The sequence below is a fragment of the Nannospalax galili genome, unplaced genomic scaffold (genome assembly GCF_000622305.1).
Source record: "Nannospalax galili isolate Female #2095 unplaced genomic scaffold, S.galili_v1.0 scaffold336, whole genome shotgun sequence".
Taxonomy (NCBI): Eukaryota; Metazoa; Chordata; class Mammalia; order Rodentia; family Spalacidae; genus Nannospalax; species Nannospalax galili.
In genome coordinates, this window is record NW_008343385.1 from 9152910 (window position 1) to 9174393 (window position 21484).

The 21484-nt window shown below is 39.8% G+C and overlaps 1 protein-coding gene across 1 annotated transcript in view; it reads right to left on the reverse strand.

Moving 5' to 3' along the window:
• Positions 1 to 639: 639 nt before the first annotated feature.
• Positions 640 to 21484, reverse strand: part of Gpr137c (G protein-coupled receptor 137C) — an 82428-nt gene continuing 61583 nt past the window's right edge. Inside the window, exons 4-7 of the mRNA XM_008839574.3 lie at positions 8745 to 8894; positions 7024 to 7149; positions 6736 to 6854; positions 640 to 5821 (exon numbers count right to left, since the gene is read on the reverse strand). Of these exons, the coding sequence (XP_008837796.1) occupies positions 5644 to 5821; positions 6736 to 6854; positions 7024 to 7149; positions 8745 to 8894 (573 nt within the window). The 3' untranslated portion in view covers positions 640 to 5643. The remainder of the gene's footprint in view (positions 5822 to 6735; positions 6855 to 7023; positions 7150 to 8744; positions 8895 to 21484) is intronic.

The following is a 21484-nucleotide window of genomic DNA, read 5'->3' on the forward strand; positions in this document are numbered from 1 at the left end:
GTCATGCCTTAATCCAAAATTCTTCAATGTAATGCTGAATAATTTTGTAAAAGTTGATTTTTTTTTTTTTTAAGGAAGAAGCAAACCCTATAAATCTGGGCTAAAATACAATAAGCCTTAAAATAAGGGACTATATTTCAAGTCCCAGTCATCTAAAATTAAGAGTTTCGTTGCTGTTTTATGCTTGATTTGTATAGTCATAGGGCATACAAGTTTTGAATTTTATTTGAGATTAATTTCCTTTGCCTCCATAAGACTGAACTATAATTTTGTTAGGTTTTTATTAATAGAAGCTCTTCAGAGATACATATATTCAAAGGGGCTTAGGAATTAAATTACAGGGGGAAAACTGTATACCTCAAAATTATGTGCCCCTTTTATGTATGTGTGAGCAACTTTAACACATTATTAGGTGTCACATTATTAGAAAACCAGGATTTATTTTTGTAATGATTTAGGAATGTCACTTTACAGTACTGTATACTTTTTCTTCTGTGTCCCTAAGTCCTTGTTCAGTGCCAAGCATAAATAGTTGGTGTCCAGTAAGAATTTGTTCATTGGATGTATATGTATTTAACATATTTTAAAATGACCATGTAACAATGTGTCCTATTTTCTTTTCCTTTTTTTCCTGAAAGACAGCAAATGAAAGATCTCAACCCACTAATTCAGTCAGTCTTCTTGGGGATACAAAGTGATCATCATATAAAAAAGTTTAAGGACGTTTGTTTTACCCTGAAAGTGTGGTGAATGTGTGTAGGTAGTTTTGTATACGTACTTGACTCCACCTTATGCCTGCTCTCCTTTTTTCCGGCAGCCAGTCTTTTTGAAAACTCTTTACTTTCACTTGCTACCTCCCACTTGCTTCTTAACCAAGAGCTGGTATTTGGCCTGTGTTCTCCTCAGTCCCTCCTAGTGAAGTCTAAAATTTAATTCTAAATCTACAGTTCAGGGCTACAGAGATGGCTCAGTGGTTAAGAGAGCATTCTGCTTTTCCGAGGAGGCAAGTTCAATTCCCAACAACCACATCAGGCAGCTCACAACCACCTATAACTTTTAACTCCTGGGCAGTCCAATGCCTCTGGCTTCTGTGGGCACCTGCATTCATGTGCATATATACAAATAATTACAAATAAAAATATTTAAAAAATCTACAGGTCATTTCACAAACCATTTCTTATTTGACTTGGTCTACATAGCAAGTTCCAGGCCAACCAGGGTTACATAGACCGTGTCTCACAAAACAAAACAAGGCTGTGTGTTCTCGGTCCCTTGTATTCTGCTTGCTCCTGGACTCCTTTCTTTTGGTCTCTTCATTTATTCCTAAATGCCATTCCTCAGACCTTCCTTTTGTTCTTGGCCACCATGTCTCTCTTCACTTGGGTAAATTCTCATCCAGCGATTCTAATCCTTAATCTTTACCTCAAACTTCTCAATTCATTTTCCTCCTGTACTCAACAGTCACAATTATTCTCAACAAAAGCAACTCTTTATCATTTGTTCATTTTTATGAGTGTTTGCCTGCATATGTATAAGTGTACCATATGCACGTCTTGTGTCCCCAGAGGACAGAAGAGGGCACTGGATCCTCTGGAACTGGAGTTACGGTTATTAGCCACCATGTGGGTGCCAGCAATCAAACCTGGGATAGTAAGAGTAGCTGCAAGAGTAGCAAGTGCTCTTAACTGCTGAGCTGCCTCTCCAGCCCTGTCACAAAACCTACTGATACCTGTGTTCCTTACTTGGTTAATTTCAGAACCATCACCCTTCCAAGTTTTGACTGTTCATTCCTCTCTTCCTACACAGATTTTTGTCTAAATCCTCCTGATTTTACCACCACTTTTTGGATGTAGTTTGTTTTTATTGCTATTATCTAAAGGACTAAATAAACTTATTTCCCCATCTTCCCTTTTTCGGTCCTTGTTACTAGACTAGGCTTTCTAGAAGCATTCTACTTAACACCTGTCAGTGACTTCAAGTGCTTTCTTGGAAAAGAAAGCTTGCTTGGTGCCCAAGGCCCTCCTATGTGTGTCTCAGTGTTCTGATGAAAGAGGAAGTTTTTCAAAAGTCCCGTAGAGTCAGACATCCATACTTGGTAAATGCTGAATTTGTAGCCGCCTTTCCCACCTGGGAAATTACATGCATTCTTGCAGGCCTAGGATGGGCATCCCTGTGAACGCACCCTTGCCCCACTCCTTCCTGTGTCACCACTGTAATTGCAACCTACCTCTATTGTATCACTTATTGTACTGTATTGTTTCATTTTTAAAGTATCCCATACTAGAATGTGAGCTCCTTAAGGGCAGGAAAAGGGACTTTATTCATTTTGGCATATGAACATTTAATAAATGTGTGTTGAATAAATTGGGCTAAAGTGACAATTTTGTTATACTAGAGGTCACACCTTCACTGCAAATACCTTTAATTCCTTTTGCTTTACAGCATGGGTCAGTAGACTCCCAAAGAATTAGACTTTAGGGGCTTGATAAAGATCAAATTGTGTTAAAACCTTGTTTTTTGGTCAGTCATAAAATTTTGGAAAAAAAGTATTTCCAAGGGAAGATGCAACATCTCATGAGTTTCTTGATGAAATAGACTCATGATTCTCAGGAGGAAGGAGATGTAAACTGTTTCATGAGGCTTTTTCTTTAAATATTATTTTTATGTGTACGAGTGTATTGGCTGCATATATGTGAGTGCACCTGTGTTGTGCAATGCCGCGAAGGTCAGAAGAGGGCTTCAGATTCCCCTGGAACTGGAGTTAAGGACAATTCGTAGCTGCCATGTGGATGCTGGGAATCAAGCCTGGGTCCTCTGCAAGAGCAGTCAGTGTTCTGAACTCTGAGCTCTCTCTCCAGCCCTTGTATCACGAGGCTTTTTCTTAGCTGAATGCTTGAATATTCCCTGCCTAATAACACTGGCATTCTAAAGTAATGTTATTTTGTATCAAATCGGTTCATATCATAGGTGTTATGATCCAGATATAATTCATTATTTACTAAGCAACTACCATTTGTAATGGGATTTTCCTCTTCTTATGTTGACACTAGGGCGCTTATCTAATGTGCTAGAAATTCAGTAGAATCCATTAAGGGAAAGGAAGAAAACCACACCTCCAATAATAAAAGCACACCCTTTAACAGTAGTATTTTATTACAATTTAGTGAAACAACAGATAAATACATTCATTGGCTACAGCTATACATTTGTCACCAGTTTGAACTGACTGTATAGCTGAGGAACACTGTTAAACAATAAAAAGGCAGTTATGCGTAAAAAAAGCCACTTTAGCTATAAATTACATCATCCATAAAATTACAATCAGCTACAGTTATAAGTGGTGGTAAGAGTTCCAAAATGAATGGCAACCCAAAGGAAATAAATGGTAACAGATGTTGCTAATCACTTTAGAATTACAGGTAAGCAATGAAATTCACTTTTCTACTTAACTAACATAAGAGGAAGGGTTGAAATTGTCATCATGTGCTTCAGTGCAGGGTGAACAGGGAACTGGCAGCCCTTTGATTTTATAAACGGCTCCTTCTTTCGAGACTAAACTTAAAGTGCTCCTAGTGCTTTGGAAGTTGTAAGCAAAAATTGGGTCAGAGTTTTGTCTTTGGTGATGTAAATAAGAAGACAAATGTTAAGAATTTAGGTACCTTAGTAAGTGACAAGGATAATAAACTTACAAATCTCAGATTCAGTATAGTCAAGCAGTAGAGTTAAAAGATACTTTATTAGAAGATTCAAAAAAATCTGTTTACTTGGTCAAACAGGAACTTTATTTAAGGGATGCTTAACTAGAAAATAGTTACCACCTTTAACCCAAAGATTAATAAAGACAATACAGTTCAAAATAAATAGTTGGCATTCTGAAAAATCAAGTAATGGGGAAAAAAAAAACTACTATTGTAGACTATATTGTTAGGTTGTCATCTTACTACCAAGGCTAATGTCTGTACTAGAAAAACTTAATTTGTTATAATAAGAGAACTTATAAACAAATGCTGTGTATTTATGTTTCTGATTGAATTTTAAATCCTTTGTATCACAAAAAGAAGAAAAATATTTGGCTTTGTACCAGTCTTTTAAAAGATAGATTAACAATACCATGTTTTTAAAGATTTACCTACTGTTAAATTCTTATGAAGTTACTACAATAGTTATTAAAAAGCTGAAAATATTTTAAGGAAAAGAAGAAATAAAACAACTTCCTAATTAAAGTAGAAGACAAAAGGACAGTTCCAGTTCTGAAGAAATAGATCAGCAGATAATTGGATATAGCCACCTTGAAGCATGTTGTGACAACTTCCTAACATTGTCCGTTCCCTTGGAATCTCGAGGTATTCAGCATCTACTATCCATAGCGAACAGGTAGAAAGTGCATTTTAAGAGTCTGTGTTGTCTTAGCCCACCGTGTGTGTGTGTGTGTGTGTGTGTGTGTGTGTGTGTGTGTGTGTGTGTGTGCAAGACACATAACCTATGTTAGGACATTCAAGACAATTTTCAATGAAATTCTTAAAGTATTTCAATATTGTTAACTTCTGTCTTATTTAGTTTGTACATTTACATTAAGTTTGCTTATTTAATCCAATGCTGGAATTAATCTGAATTCAACTTAATTTGGCTTTGCCCATATACAAAGTATAAAATGTGAAAAATAAAGGAGGAATGACATATTTTATAAAGTATTGCACTTCAGCTCACTGTGAATGCATCGTGATTTAATTTACCTGAGGACAATCTTGATTCAGTAAAGATTAGTTCCATCTTGTTTCAGATAAATTGAATGCTTCTGAAAACATACTGTTTTAACTTAGCACATTTTGTGAAAAATCCCTAAATGCATCTGTAAACTTGTTCAGTCCCAAGAAGTTTCTACCAAAATCTCCCTATGCAAAAATCACTATTGCTTTCTGGAACAATCATGCTTAAACTACAATATATCTCAGTTACACAAGTCACTTGACCAATTCTACTCAGAAGTAGCCACACAATTTTCATTGATGTAATTTTCCTCTAGAAGAAATTCCTGTGATTTCTCAAAAGAACACTGCTGGTCAGCTCTGTGAAGGATTACCACTATCACCTGTTGAAAATGATTGACTAATTTTAATTGACATTTTTCAAAGCATGCTTAAAAAAACTATCTTCAATGATCACATAGTTGTAGATTTTTATAAATAATGATAAACTTTTATGCCTTAACTGCACACTGCTCACACTTTAATCAGGTAAGGGTTCAATGCAGAATATATAGGCTTTGATCTTTTAGGAAAAACTGCCTTCCAATTTGGTGTACAATAATATTCTAGTGGGAATATTCGGGTATGACTTTGGGGACTGAAGACTTTTTTTCAGAACAAGGGTAAGGGTGCAAATAGGCAAATACGCATTTGATGTTCCACAGTTGGAAGCTTGGAGGACATCAAGTGCCTTAATATCTGATCGCTTTCTCCTTCTCCACACTTTGTATTTATTTTATTATGCAAAAGAAACAGCTGTGCTCTCCAAACACAGCCATGTTTCCAGATTTAGTTGTCAGTTGCAACAGATAATGGAATGTTGATGCAGATGAAATTAAGACGAATATACATACATATTCATGAAAAACAATTCAGGAATCCTGACGTGGTAATGCTATCAGTTTTGTGGAGTTACATATAAGCTATGGTGATTGCTTATATCCAAATTACTACACGTGAAGAGCAAAGGAGCAGTGTCTGTCACAGGTCCGTTCAGGTGGGGAGCGACTGTGTAAGTGCTGCTACCACACCCAGTCATGGTGCCGTACCAGCTCAAGCTCTGCGAATTAGACAAGCTGCAACAACAACAACAACAAAAATAAGGCAAAGAAGTCACAAGGCTGTGATCAGAACATGTCACACTGGCACTTTTAACATTTCCAAAGAATTTCATAACAGAAATATATTAAAGTACGATGTTTGCTAAATAACTGATTTTCTACAAAATTTAACGACTTACCTAGTATCTTCACTCTATAACACATATTGCAGAAAATACATGATTCTCAGTAGTACAGTGTCTGACAATATAATGTCTTCATGTGCTAAGTTCTATTCTAACATGTCTGTATGCCCATAAAGTCATTTAATCCTCATACAACCTTGTGAGATAGGTCCTATTCTCCCTTTTTTACAGATAAAAAATGGGCTAAAAAAACTGGTTATGTAACTTGTCCAGCTGAAGTTAGAATTACTGAAAATGCTCTATCAAGTTGAAAGAACAATGTAGTTGTATGTTAAGATTTTCTCTTTACCCAGTATACAGCTAACAGTATACTACTCGAGGACTTGGCAATAGTTTTGGAACAGGAGGGCGGAAGGGCATAGGAAGATGTCCTGTGGCACTAAGCTTCCCAAGAGTTTTATCTAAGGTTTCTTTTTGATCTGGAATAGCACCAGGGATGTAGAAGCAGACACATCATGTACTAGTTCATCCCCCTTGCATACTCCAGGCTCTGAACCAAAGGGTTCCTGAAATGAAATGGCTGTTTTGCTCCCCAAACATTTTCCACACAAGAGTGATACAGTCTTCAAGTCAGATGGCAGCTCTTTATAGTGTGTGTGTGTCGCCACGTTTCAGATCTGCTTTAGGCTGCAGCATCCCATGATCTTATTCACTGACATTTACTGCCTAATCACCGGTTTGTGGTTGGGCTAAAGTTTAGAGCTGTTTCTTTTCCATTTATTTTAACACTAGTTCAGAATCTACCTTCCTTCTCTTGAGCTTCCCAGTCTTGGTAAGTCATCATCACTATCATATCGTCTTGGATTGTCAAAAAAGTAAGCTCTGGAACTGTAGCTGTGGCTATTTATCATGCCAGCAGGTGCCTGTGAACAAAATATTAGTAGATGGAGGTTTGTTTTTCAATTAAAAAGGCCAGAATCTATAGTTTTAGCTTTAAATTTTGCTAAAAATAGAAAGTTAACATAAAGCTCCCTACTTTTTTTTTTTTTTAAATAAGAAGAACAAGGATTGGGTGATATTATGATCTCATACCAGGTTCTGGTTTAATCTTTGTGCCCGGAAAAATAGTACCACTGACCATGCTGGTACATGTTCCCACAGAAAGAGGACCATTCCAAATACGATATAGTCTTCTCCACTTACATCTTCTCCTTGAGCCTGCAGACAAGAGTTTGACAGGGCAGTCCTTACACCTGCTTTGTATTTAAGCCATCACCTAACACAATAATTGCAGGTTGGGTGAGTTAACAAATATCAATTATAAACACAAGCTCTAAACTTTTCTGTATTTTGTGATTTCTCACATTATGGTATTTTTCATTTGTGGAACATAACAGTACTTTGATTTCAAGTAAGAGAAAAAATGCTGTTAATATTTTTAATGCATTAACTTATAAAAATAACTTTAGGGCTGGAGAGAGAGCTCAGTGGTGAAGAGCATATACTGCTTTTCCAGAGGACCTGGGTTCAATTCCCAGTACCCATATCAGGCAGCTCACAGCAGCCTCACTCCAGCACTGCATTTACATGCACAAATCTGCACACACTTATATGCACAAAGTTAAAAAATAATAAAATAAATTTAAGAAATAATTGTAGTCCTTGGATAATAAGGCGTGATTTCATTTTGAGGTGCCATAGTCTGAAAAGGCTTAGTTATAATGAAACTACTGGTCAGGCTCGTCCCAGTGGCACAAAAGCACCATCAGTTAGGCCTGTAGAAAGATGAGACATGCTAAGTAACTCAGCTCAGCTGATTTTTTTTTCAGCTATTTATTTTTCTTTTATGTGTATGAGGGTCTTGCATGCATGCATGCAGGTAAGTGCACCCATGTGTCCAATGCTTGTGAAGGTCAGAAGAGGTATCAGATCCCCTGGGACTAGAGTTAGGGATTTTTTGTTATCTGCCATGCGGGCACTGGGAACTGAACTCAGCACCTCTGGAAGAGCAGCCAGTGCTCTTAACTGCTGAGTCATCCCTCCAGCCCTATTAGTTGATGCTTAAAATAAGCTCTGGAGCCTCGTCTACATACTGAATTTCTTTCCGTTCTACCAATGCTGGGGCAGGGAAAATGGGAAAAGAAGTGAAGAGCATGTGCCATATGGAAAGCACATGCGAGCAGCTCTCCTTAGAAAGGTGAATGGAAGTTTCCTAGGTGCCTTTAAACTAATAAAAGATAGCTATGTCGAACTGTACTTTTAGGAAGGGGATGAAGAATGCCAGGAAGTTAGATATGCATAGCTAAATACCAGTAATTACTGCAGCAAACAGCCAGGTACTCAAAGAACTAGTAATGCTCTTCTATTTGCAAGGCTGGTAAAACCAGACTATAAAGAAAGGATTTTTTTACAGATAAAACTGAAACACGTATTAAGTTTTATGTAGTTCTTGGATAGGGGTGAGTTTATCTCATCCTAACAGTGTATTTAGCTTTAGTCACAGGCTAATGATAGTTAACTTACCAAGGGATACTTAAACACTATACTTTAAAAAATTAGGAACTAGGTTTATGATCAAGAGGTTTATGACACTATTATTACTGACAAAATAAATTATTTCTTTAATAAAAGTTCACTCTAAGAATGATTTCAAGTGTCACATGTAAATAAAATTTAAACAGTTTTAAACATCATTACTGATAGTAGAGATTCCATGAAAATGTGTCTAAGTATATATTAAAATATTCTGGACAAAGCTAACTAGGTTATCAGGTCTATTAGCTGTAGATTGACAACATGAGGCAAACACTTACCTTATCTGAAAGATTATCCCAGCCATAATGAAATGGACTTGCTAATGTATCCTGAGATATGGTGATCACTACTAGATTATAACAAGCTCTGGAAGAGTAGAGAAGAATGACTACAGAGCCTACGATGACAGTCTGGCACAGAGACATACCCTAAAAGACATGAAAAGTACCAGCATGACATTCTGCAGGTTGCCATGGTGAGTGGGCTGCTCATCCACATACAATGCAGTCACCTCTTTCGATGCACTCCTAGAAAGCACTGGGTGGACATCTGCTGAGATACTTTGATTATTTTGCCTTATAATTATTTTTTCTAGTCTCCTATAATTATATACTATGTTAAATATGTGTTATTTGCCCACTTGCCAAATGGCACCTGGAGAAAGTTACCTTATTCCTTTACGTAATATGTGAGTAGACAAGCTGGCCAAAGATCTGAGCCTTAATTGATTTTAATCAGAATAGTCTTGTAAAAATGATGAATGAAAAATACAAGTACTACTGCATTTGTGTGGGACTGACTTTTGAGACACTATCTCAGCTAGCCTTAGGCTCCTCTTATAACATAAACATAGAGCTTTAATTCTTCATGATCTTTCCTTGCCCTTGACCTAGAGTAACGTATGGGTGTGTTGTAAGACTATGAAGCACTGCAAACAGCCAAATATTTGTTGAAAGCAATGGACTATCCCAGTTGTGTCTGCAAACAGGTGGGATTAGATCGCATCTGTTGAGGTTGTGTGTGCTGTTCTAAGTCAATAAAGGTTGGAAAGGGAAAATTCCCTGTTGAGACAAATTCTGCTTTTCCTTCTCCATTTCATGTTGGAGGTACAGTTTCAATAAAGAAAGAGCAAGGCCTTTGTTGGGGTAGCATAGTTCCAAGAGATTCCTGAAGAAACAAGTTTTCAGAACAGATCAGGCCCCACACTTTGTCTAAATGGATGATAACAGTCAGGCTGTCTTTGTTCAGGCATCACCATTTGTGACATCACAGTGCTGTACATTTGATACTTTTTTTTCTTGACACAAGTGAGAACAAAAATTCAGTTCTGACCATATTTACTCCATTTATTAGAGAGTGGATATTAGTCCTCTGAGAAACATTGATGACAAAGTAATCTAAGTGATCAAATGTGCTTTAAAACTCGTAACATTTAAGACTATGGCTTTCACCTTTATCCAAACAGAAATCCCTGTAACTTAGTGGTTCCTCAATTGTATTGTGTACAAGGGAGAGAAGGGTGGTATTACTGCTTGTAGGAATTCTCAACCTGGGGCCTATATTTTAATACAGTTGGCTTCCTTTGTAATCCTATATATTTTATCTTGTGAATTAAAACCATTATACTGGGGCTGGAGAGATGGCTCCGTGGTTAAGAGCACTGGCTGCTCTCAGAGAGGACTTGGGTTTGATTCCCAGCACTCACATGGTGGCTAACAATTATCCATTAACTCCAGTTCCAGGGGAATCCAACACCTTCTTCTGACATCCGAGGGCACTGCACAACATGACTGCACTTATACACATGCAATCAGTACACTCATATATAAAATATTTAATACACATGCAATCAGTACACTCATATATAAAATATTTAAAAAGTCCCATTATCCTTAGATAATCTTAGAGGTGACATCATTACCAAAGATAATGATCCATTTAAAATAAACACTCAGTATGGTACTCTTGAAATTTGTGTTCAACTGTCACAAGATTAACAAGATTTAGAGACAATTATGGCATTTAGAATACAGAGTCCAGAGTTGCTACATGTTCTACAGGTCAAGTCACAGAGGAGACCTCCCCATAGGAGATCATCCTCTGACCTTTCTGATATTCATTTTTACACTTATCTGAACAGAATCTAACCCCATTTTACATATTAACAAATCTGGTAGCCTGCTTCCTGTTTTATTCTCCTTTGTGATGAAGCTGTCTACCATGCTGGGATGGCCCCTTGTGCTCTGTGTGTTGCTTTATGCTCAGGAGGACAGATGAACCTCTTATTAGAACAGGGACTTACAGCTTAGCATGATGTCTATTTAACATTTAAGCAATGCCACATAGCCCTACTAATATAGCACAATTTTGAAGATCAGGAAGAAGAATTAACCTGATGTGGGTAGGACTGTGTGTAGACTGTTGGGAATTTTGGCACCATATTAAAATTAGCCTTACATGGATAAGCTGTAAGCCCAACTTGTGAGTTTTATCTAGAAGATAACTTCTCTGTGGGCTGAATCCTGCCTGACCTCTTTGAGTTCACTCATCTTCTTTTATGGCATCAGGACACCTTTTTTTTTTCTTTTTGTGTATTTCATATATAACATCATCTTTATGCTTCCTTCCCTCATCCCCCTTGGAACCCTCCCATAGCCAGCCCCACTTGGGGGGTCCTTACATTCTGTCATTTGAAGACACATTTTCTTACATGGGGCACTCATTGAAAGTTCAACCTCATGAACCTGTGACTTTAAATATCAGACGATATGTCCCAATATTATGTTCTGCTAAAAGAAAGTTTAAATACACCTTTACAAAAAAAAGAGGAAGAGAATGATAGACGTTTATGAGGGCCAAGAACCCCAGGATCACTGGGAATGACAAACAGCATCATTCCAAGTGCATGTGAGGATCCAACTAGGATCACTGGGGACACCTGTTTCTTTATTGGACTACCTAATTTTTCTTCTTCTATCCTAAGTGAAGAATGAAGGTATAAATTTGGATGATTAAGGCAGCCTTAATGATGTTGATACCAACTCCCCTGAGAATGATATCACCTCTTTAGAAGTTGGATGAATGCCTATGGACATCATCGTTGACCTTTTAAAAAAATATTTTATTATTTTATGTTTATGAGTGTTATGCCTGCATGTAGGTAAGTGCACCTGTGTCATACATTGCCCGAGGGGACAGAAGGGGCTGTCTGATCCCCTGGAACTGGATGTGCAGTTAGCTGCCATTTGGATTCGAACCTGGGTCTTCTGCAAGAACAGTCAGTGTTCTTAACTGCTGAGCCATCTCTCCAGTCTCCTATGGTTGACCTTTTTAAAAAATATTTTATTTCTTATTTTTATTTTATGTGTATGTTTTGTCTGCATGTGTATAAGTGTACCCATGTCATGAAATACCGGCAGAGGTAAGAAGAGGATACTGGATCCCCTGGAACTGGAGTTATGGACAACTGTTAGCTGCAGTGTGGGTGATGGGAACTGAACCTGGGTCCTCTGCAAGAGCAGCCAATATTCTTAACTGCTGAACCATCTCTCCAGACCTTGTTTACCTTTTTAATATTTTTAAGCTGAGTTTGGTCTTCTGTACATTTTTATTAACTCTTTGAGTATGGTTAAAAAGGAAAGCTCTCAAACTTTTAACATTGTAATCAAGGCAATTTTTAAAAATAAAAATTTGAGTATCTAAAAAAAGTTTATGTTTAGACACATGCTAAAGTTTCCAGAACATGAATAATGTGTACAACTTCTTCTATTATAATACTGAGAATTACATCAAATTTGTATTTTTTGTTCAGAATTTTATCAAGAGTTCAAATACTTTATAAGGTCACAGTACTCACACCACACTGCCTGTGGTGTGTGACCCATGCAACATGCAGTACTTTGCATTTATAGCTGCACCCTTTGATGATTTCTATGTCTATGTCCAAATATCTTATTACATGATGCTCCAGATTTATATACTGACATATTTGTTAACTTCTTTCCTTTCATTTATTCTTTATATTTTAATTATGGTAATTGCATTGAATTTTATTTGTTAAAAATCTATTGATTTCAGGATAGAAAAGTTGTTAAATGCTTGTTACTAGGACTGGTGAGATGGCTCAGCAGATAAAGGTGCCTGCTCCCAAACCTGACAACCTGAGTTTGATACCCAGAACCCACCTGGTGGTAGGACAATTTTTTCTCTTCACATTCACACAATAACTGACTAACTAACTAACTAACTAACTAACTAACTAACTAAATGTAAAAGGAATAAAATGTTACTAGAGGGTATTCTTGGTCTGGTAAGGTTGAGAACAATTATTATAATTGAATTTCTTATAAAAACAACAGATATTAGAGGTATATTAAAAAAGAACTAAAAGACAATAAGATGCTTTGAAAGATAACAGTTCATTCTTTGAGCGAACTTTACTATACCATAACAAAAAGTTTGTTTGATAATACATGGAGGATTAAATTTGAAAAAAATAACTCGACAAATCTTCAGCAATGTGCATTTTTATTTTTGTGAACACACCCCTAAAGTTAATAAAAAAATTAAACTAGAATCAATCCAGAATAAGATCTTGAGGTGAGGTCTTTTCGAGATGAGGTATCTCTATGTTCCCCAGGCTGTTTTCAAACTCCTTGAGCTCAAATGATCCTCCAGCTAAACCTCCTGAACAGTTGGGACTTTGTGTCACAGCACCCTGCTTAGATTAGATTTTAAAATACTATGCTAGTAATGCAAAGAATGCTAAGAAGAACAGTAAAGCAGAATTCTGTAGAACTACGTAGAACAGACACCACAGTGTAATACTGCTTTGTGAAATACAGTAACTGCTCAAATGAAATAGACTATCATATAGACAGACTGCTTAAACCTGTAAATACGTAAGGTTTCTTTTTTAAAAATTGTGATGAAAGAACAAAGAATGAAAAATAATGAAGTACTTCATAAATCAAAACTTATACCCAAACTACACATATAAAACAGTGAAGAAAAACTTGAATTTAGAAAGGAAATGGAATCAGCCTGTGAAGTTCAGGATCACAAAATGAAAAAGGGCACAACTGGGTACGCTAAATTTCTAACAAAATATACATCATTATCAACATTCCACAAAGCTTCCATGGAGCTTTTCCCCAATGCAAATGAAGGAGAGTGCCCCTCAGACCCCCTCTCTGTCCTCTGAGAAAAAGCTGCCCTCCACCTGACTCTGGAAATCCCCTTCATTGTTCAAACCCTTTCTTGGTATCTGTTTATGATTTCTATGGAAATGGTCTGGGGCAGAAGAGATAGAACGTTCTGCCCCAGGTAAGCTGGCCAATGGCAGTATACCTGATACATCTGTGTATGGTTTCTATGGGAATAATCTGGGGCAGAAGAGAAAGAACGTTCTACCCCAGATCAGATAGCCAATGGCTGTATAGGTAAAGTCTCTGGAAATCAACCCTAGATTGTTCCAATCCTTTCCTGGTTATTCTGTATATAGTTTCTATGGCCATCCCCTGCTTTATGTTTTTTCTTCCTAAAAGCCCTGCGTTTTCACTGCTCAGGGTTGCAGTACAGCTCCCGAGACTGTGTCCCCAACTGGTTGGCTCCAATAAAGTGCTCCTTTTTCCTGAGACTCAGTGTCTGAGTGGTCTATTTAGGGAATTTTAGGGACCCCGAACACTTTTGGGGGCTTGTCTTGGATTCCCGGAAAACCCTCAGTCTGTTTTCCTGTTTTTTTCTGCCCTTGGGTCTGGAGCCTGGAGACTTCAGTTCTGATTCCTCCCACAGTGAGTCTGTTTTGGGTTCTGTTCTGACTGTCCAGACTTCTGGGGGCTCAAAGGAGAGAAACTGGATGCAGTATTGCTCTCCGAGCTGGAAGACGGGGGACACCCCGACCCTCCATCTGATTGACTGTCTGTGGCCTCCAGGCATTTGGCATTGACCCTAGTCACTCCTGCAGCAACCATCTAACATGCAGCGATTCCCCAACGCACAGCACTTTTGTTCTGTGTTGTCCTCGTGTCAAGTCTTTGTTTCCTGTTTGGTTCTCATTGGTCTTTGTTTTGGATTAATCCTCTTCTCTTCCATTATGTGTCAGACTCCTTCATCTGAAGATACTCCCCTTGACCTAATTCTTTCTCATTTAAAAGATTTCCAAAAAGCAGCTGCAATCTCTGGAGACACTTTATTCGGAGAAATTCTGGACCCTCTGTTCTTTTGAATGGCTGTCCTTTGATGAAGGATGGCCCTCTACTGGTTCTTGAGATTAACAAGCTTTCTTCTCTTCAGGCTGTGATCTTTGGAAGCCTAGGACACTCTGATCAGGTTCCTTATGTCATGGTTTACTTTTTTAACCTTTTGAACAAACCTCGCAAATGGTTGAGCTCACCAGTCCACCTGGGATAATGTCCAACAACTTCTCACCCTCTTCTCCACTGAGGGATGCACCCGGATCCTCTATGAGGCCTGGAAATGGGTACCGGCCAAAAGTGGCCCATTTACTGAGGATCCTGAGGTGATCGAGGAATTTTCCCTCACCGCCACCCAGATTAGGATCCCAACACCCCTGCAGGTAGGGAGTCACTCAGACTCTATTGCCAGATTCTTATGGTAGGTCTCCAGGCTGTTACAAAAAGGCCTACAAGTTTGTCAAAAGTCAGCCAGGTTTTGCAGGACAAAAGACTTCTTAAAGGAACTTCAACGCCTAGGGTATTAGTTGCTGCTGCTGCCCTGCCCCTGCCAACATCTCCCACCCACCGGCCCGCCACCTCCAAGCTGCTGGGAGGGAGCGAGGAGGCCGCCTGTGGGTTTGTCACTGCTGCTGGTCCACCACACCTGAGAACAATTGGAAGAAGGTATGCACAGGCTCTCCTCTGCAAGGAAAAAGGCTGTCCTGGACATCCCCATTCCCTGAAGTCAGAGGCAAGTCAGAGAATTCCTGGGATCGGCTGGATATTGTTGCGTATGGATACCTGGTTTTGCAGAACTGGCCAGGCCTCTATATAAAGTAATGGGGGGGGGGGGGTCCTGCAGCATTTTCCTGGGGAGAACAACATCAGGCTTTTGATAACCTAAATCTGGCCCTCACTTCTGCACCAGCCCTAGCCCTGCCAGATGTCTTGAGGCCCTTCTACTTTTATGTAGATGAACAGCTAGGTGTAGCAAAGGGAGTACTTGCTCAGACTTTGGGCCCCTGGAAGAGACCTGTGGCCTACCTCTCAGAAAAATTAGACTCAATGGCAGCCGGATGGCCAGCCTGTCTGAAGATTATAGGTGGCCACAGCAGTCCTGGTTAATGATGCTGATAAGCTCATCTTGGGGCAACAACTGATTGTGACTATCTCCCACGCTACTGAAGGGGTATTGAGGGCCCTGCCTGATCGCTGACTCACAAACTCAAGACTAACTCATTACCAATCTCTCCTACTAGACGTGCCCGGCCTGACATATGCAATGACCAGTGCCTTAAACCCTGCATCCTTGCTCCCTGAGACTGAGACAACAGTGCATCATGATAGTTCTGAATTGCTGCAGCATGTCCAGGGAAGCCGACCTGATCCCACCAACATACCATGGAAGAACCCTGACTTGGAGATGTACACAGACGGGAATAAAAGATGGACTCAGGTATGCAGGAGTAGCAGTGGTCACTCAGAAGAATGTTCTATGGGAGGAAGCCCTGCCAAAAGGAACCTCTTCTCAAAAGGCTGAACTGATAGCCTTGATTCAGGCACTAAGACTGGGAGAGGGTAAGACTGTCAACATTTACACTGACAGTAGACATGCTTTTGCCACTGTTCATGTACATGGAGCCATCTATTGAGGAAAAGGCCTCCTGACATCAGAAGGAAGGACTATCAAAAAGAAGAGATCATTGATTTGTTAAAAGTCATATGGGCACTTGGGAGGCAGAGGGTGACGGATCTCTGTGATTTCAAGGCCAGCCTGGTCTACATAGTGAGTTCCAGGACAGCTGGGGCTACAGGGAGACTCTGTCTCAAAAAGACCCCCCCCCAAAAAAAAGTCATATGGATGCCCAAAAGGGTGGCAGTCATTCATTGTCCAGGACACCAAAAGAACAACACACCTGAGGCCCGAGGACACCAAAAGGCAGATCAAGTTGCCAAGAAAGTAGCAGAATCCCCATCTGAACCTGCTCTCCTAGCCCTGCCAGATCCTACATTACCTGAAAAGTCTTCATAAACAGAAGAGGATGACAAATATTTCCAGACAATTCCAAATGGATATGTCTCCTTGGGATGGAGACACACTGCAGATGACAAGGTCATCCTCCCCCGCTGCCTGGGGGAAATGCTAGTTCGCCAGCTCCATGGAAGGAACCCACATGGGAAAAGAAAAATCAGGTAATTACTAACCAGATGCTTCCAGTTTCCTTCCTCAACAGCTACAATACAGGACATCACCTCCAGATGTATGGGATCCAGATGACTAATGCCTATCTGAAAAATGATAAATCCTCAGGAAAACGTGAAAGAGGAACTGCACCTGGAGTCCACTGGGAGGTAGACTTCACTGAGGTAAAGCCAGGATGTTTTGGATATAAATATTTAACGGTTTTTGTAGACACTTTTTCAGGATGGCTAGAAGCCTTTCTCACCAAGAAGGAGACAGCGACCACAGTTGCCAAGAAGTTATTGGATGAACTCATTCCCAGGTTTGGTGTGCCCTTAATGTTAGGATCTGACAATGGACCAGCAATCATCTCTCAGGTAATACAGGCCTTAACAAAGGCCCTGGGTACAAATTGGAAACTACATTGTCCATACCATCCCCAGAGTTCAGGACAGGTAGAAGGATGAATTGGACCATGAAGGAGACCTTGACTAAATTAACCCTAGTATCTGGTGCAGACTGGGTGACTCTCCTCCTTTTTGCCCTCCTGAAACTCCCCCTATATCCAGGGAATAATTCCTTTTGAGATTCTTTTGAGAAGAGCCCCCTTCCCTGGTCCCAAGATTAAAGTCAGAACTATTGGCTGAAATATCTAATCATGTAATCCTCCAGTGTATTGGGGCATTACAGGCTGTGCACCTCCATCCCCTGATCCAACACGTGCCCAAACTGCCTCCAGCTACTCAACAACCTCACTGACCTGGAGACATTGTCTGGATAAAACGACATCAGAAGGAGACATTGGCCCCTCGATGGAAAGGACCATTCACTGTGACCCTGATGACTGCCACGGCAATGAAGGGGGGGACAGACTGTGCACCTGGATTTATCACTGCTCTGGCCAGTCCCCTCTTAATCCTTATAGCAATGTTAACTTTTGGACCCTGTATCTTTAATTATGCTCTAGGAAACAAAGGGTCTCTGCTGTACAGCTGATGGTTATGCGGTCCCAGAACTATCTCCTAGATGACACATATGAATCAATGAGGGCCCACCATAACCTCCTAGACAACACATATGGATCAATGGTTTGATTCAAAAATATTTCCAAAAACAAAAGGGGGGAATGAAGGAGTGTGCCCCTCAGACCCCCTCTCTGTCCTCTGAGAAAAAGCTGCCCTCCACCTGACTCTGGAAATCCCCTTCATCGTTCAAACCCTTTCCTGGTATCTGTTTATGGTTTCTATGGGAATAATCTGGGGCAGAAGAGAAAGAATGTTCTGCCCCAGGTAAGATAGCCAATGGCTGTATAGGTAAAGTCTCTGGAAATCAGCCCTAGATTGTTCCAATCCTTTCCTGGTTATTCTGTGTATAGTTTCTATGGACATCCCCTGCTTTGTGGTTTTTGTGGTTTTTCTGCTTAAAAGCCCTGCATTTTTACTGCTCAGGGTTGCAGTACAGCTCCCGAGACTGTGTCCCCAATGGGTTGGCTCCAATAAAGTGCTCCTTTTTCCTGAGACTCAGTGTCTGAGTGGTCAATTTAGGGAATTTTACGGACCCCAAACACAAATACAGCCCTGTTTGTTTTGACAACTTAGTTCTGCCCACCAGAATTTCATGTAAGTGGAATCAAAGAATACGGGCTCTTTTATAGCTTTCGTTCACTCTGCAAGTTTTTAAGATTTTCCATGTTTTTTGATGTCTTCAGCAATCAGCTCTTTTTAATTGCTGAGGGTGACCAAGTCTTCGTGCTTTGTCCAGTAGTAGTCTGTGATTAGCACTTAAAAGCCCCACTTTCTAGAAAACTCCCAGGCAAACTGAGACAGTTAATTAAATAAATTCCACTGCATATTTACATCAATTTGTTCATATGAGTTTATTTACCCGAATTTCTGTTAATGAACAGCTTGTGCAAACATTTAGAAATAAACTTTATATATATATATACACATATATGTGCTTTCACTTCTTTTAAAATATTTTATATAATTTTACTTTATGTGTATGAGTGTTTTGCCTGCATGTACATGAGTGCACCATGTGCATACAGTGCCCGTGGAGACCAGAAGGTATCAGATCCCTGGGAACTGGAGTTAGGGGCAGTTGCAAGCTGCTGCATACGGGTGCACCAAATCAAACCTGGGTCCTCTGCAAGAGCAGCAAGTACTCTTAACCAATGACCCATCTTTCCAGCCCAGCTTTCACTTCTTTGGGCAAATACCTAAGAGTGGAATTTATGGGTCATATAATATGTGGAAGTTTATCTGTTTTAGGAAATCACATCTATATCCATCATTTAAAGTACAATTTATACTTCTGACAAAGTCTGAGTTCCAGTTGTTTCACTCGGCTGCCCTGAGATTCTGAGTGGGCAGGCATTTTAATTTTGGGTACGTCAGTGTATGTGTAACAATGTCTTGGTTTGAATCTGTCTTTCCTTGATTACAAATAATATTACACTATTGGTCTTTTGTAGATTTTGTGAAGAAATCTATTCAGATCTTCTGTCACCTTCCAATTAAGGCTGTTTTTAAAAATAATCATTACATTGTAGAACATTTTTATATATTCAAGACACTAGCTCTGTGATAGATAGGTGCACTTAAAACATTTCTTGAAGTCTGTGGCTTGCCTATGTATTTTGTCAGTCTTGTCTTGTAGTTTTAGAGACAGGGCCTCCCTGTAGCCCCAACTGGCCTGGAACTCACTATGTAGACCAGGTTGGCCTTAAACTCATAGAGATCCTCCTGCCTCTGCCACCTGAGTGCTGGGATTAAAGGCATGTGCCATCATGCTCAGTCTATTTTTAATTTTTTAAAGGAACCTCCAAATTGATTTCATAATGGCTGTAATAATTTGCACTGTTACCAGCAGTGACTAAGGGTTCCTCTTCTCCCACACCTTCTCCAACATTTTTTAAGATTTTCTGATGATAGCTACTGTGAACAGAGTAAAGTGATAGCTCAAAGTAGTTTTAGCTTGCATTTTCTTGCTTATTAGGAATGTTGAACACGTCTAGAAATAGTTATTGGCCATTTGTGCTTCTGCTTTTGAAAACTCTGTACATTAGCCCATTTGTTGATTGGTGCTTTTGTTTCTTTGGTATTAAAGGTGTGTTTGTGGTTTTTTGTAAATTCTGGCTGTTAGCCCATTGTTCAAGTATAGCTGGTAAAGATTTTCTCCCACTTTGTGGCCTGTTTGCTCTGCTGATAGCTTTTTAGCTATGCAAAGCTTTTACTATTTTTTAAAATTATTTTTAATTTTATGTGTACAAGTGTATTGCCTGCATGTGTGTAAGTACACCCACATTGTACAATGCCCACGGAGGTCAGATGAGGGCATTCTGATCCCCTGGAACTGGACTTACAGACAGTTGTTAGCTGACATGTGGGTACTGGGAACTGAACCTGGGTCCAATTCTTCTCTGTAGGAGAAGTCAGTACTCAACTACTGAGCCATCTCTCCAGCCCCGCTATGCAAAGCCTTTTAATTTCCAACAGTCCCATCTGTGGCTATTTGGGTCTAATTTTAATGCTATTAAAGATCTAGTCAGAAAATTCTTACCTACTCCAATGTCTTGTAAAGTATTCTCCCTCATCTCCCTCAGCTTCCCAGGGCCTGCATGACCCACACAACTCTCTCCAAACTGCAGGCCTCTCTCTGGGGTATGTCGATCGTGCCCTCTGTGCCTTGACTCTCCCAGCCTCATTCACCCTCCCATCTCCACCACTGGTCTCTTCTCCTAGCTTGGGTCCTGTCCCATTCCTTCTCTTGGTACCCCAGATACCTGGGGAACCACCACTGCTTCCTGACCCTTTTCATCCAGACCAACTCAGTTCTTTCTTGGGTCCCCAGGAGCACTCTGGGCCTAGACCCACCTCACCTCCCTCTACTTCCCGGGGCCTGGATGACCCACCAAACTCTTTCCTGGACTCTAGGGCTGCCCTTTCCTCTTTCTGATCCTTTGCATCCAGACCAATCCAGCTCATCAATGCAGTCCCCAGAAGCCCTGGGGGCCGCTACCTGATCCCACCTTCCTTTGCATCTCTGGGTGGCATGGCCACCAGCTGCCCTAGCACCTTTCCTGGGCTTGGCTCCCAGGCAAGTCCAACCCCCAAATTCCTGAAGCCAAAATCTTTCCTGGAGGGATCCAGACCTTAGGAGAAAGCCTCAGAGCATCTGATCCTCATCTGACTTGGGCCTCTGTGGAAACTCCTGAAGATCCAATCTGGCCACTCCAATATAAAATCAAAAGAGAGAACCGGAAGCTTAGAGGAACCAGCTTTTCATGCCCCAAAAGTAAACCACAAAGACACATAAAGTTCACAAAAAGAAGCAGACCTAAACTTGAAGGCTTACATCTCACACAAGATTCAGAAACTACAAAAGAAATGCACATGTCAAAATCACAGAGAAAAAATAACATGAAAAACCAAAATAACATATCCCCACCAAATACCAATAGTCCTCTAGAGGAGTACAATGAGAACCCACTAGAGATAATGAAAGACATGGAACTCAAAAGAACACTTATAAACATGATATAACAATTCAGTATTTTTAAAGAACACACAAAGAAATCAAAGAACTAAAGGAAGATAGGGATAAACTTCTGAATGAATTCAGAAAAGAGCTAGAAATATTGAAGACTAATCTGGCT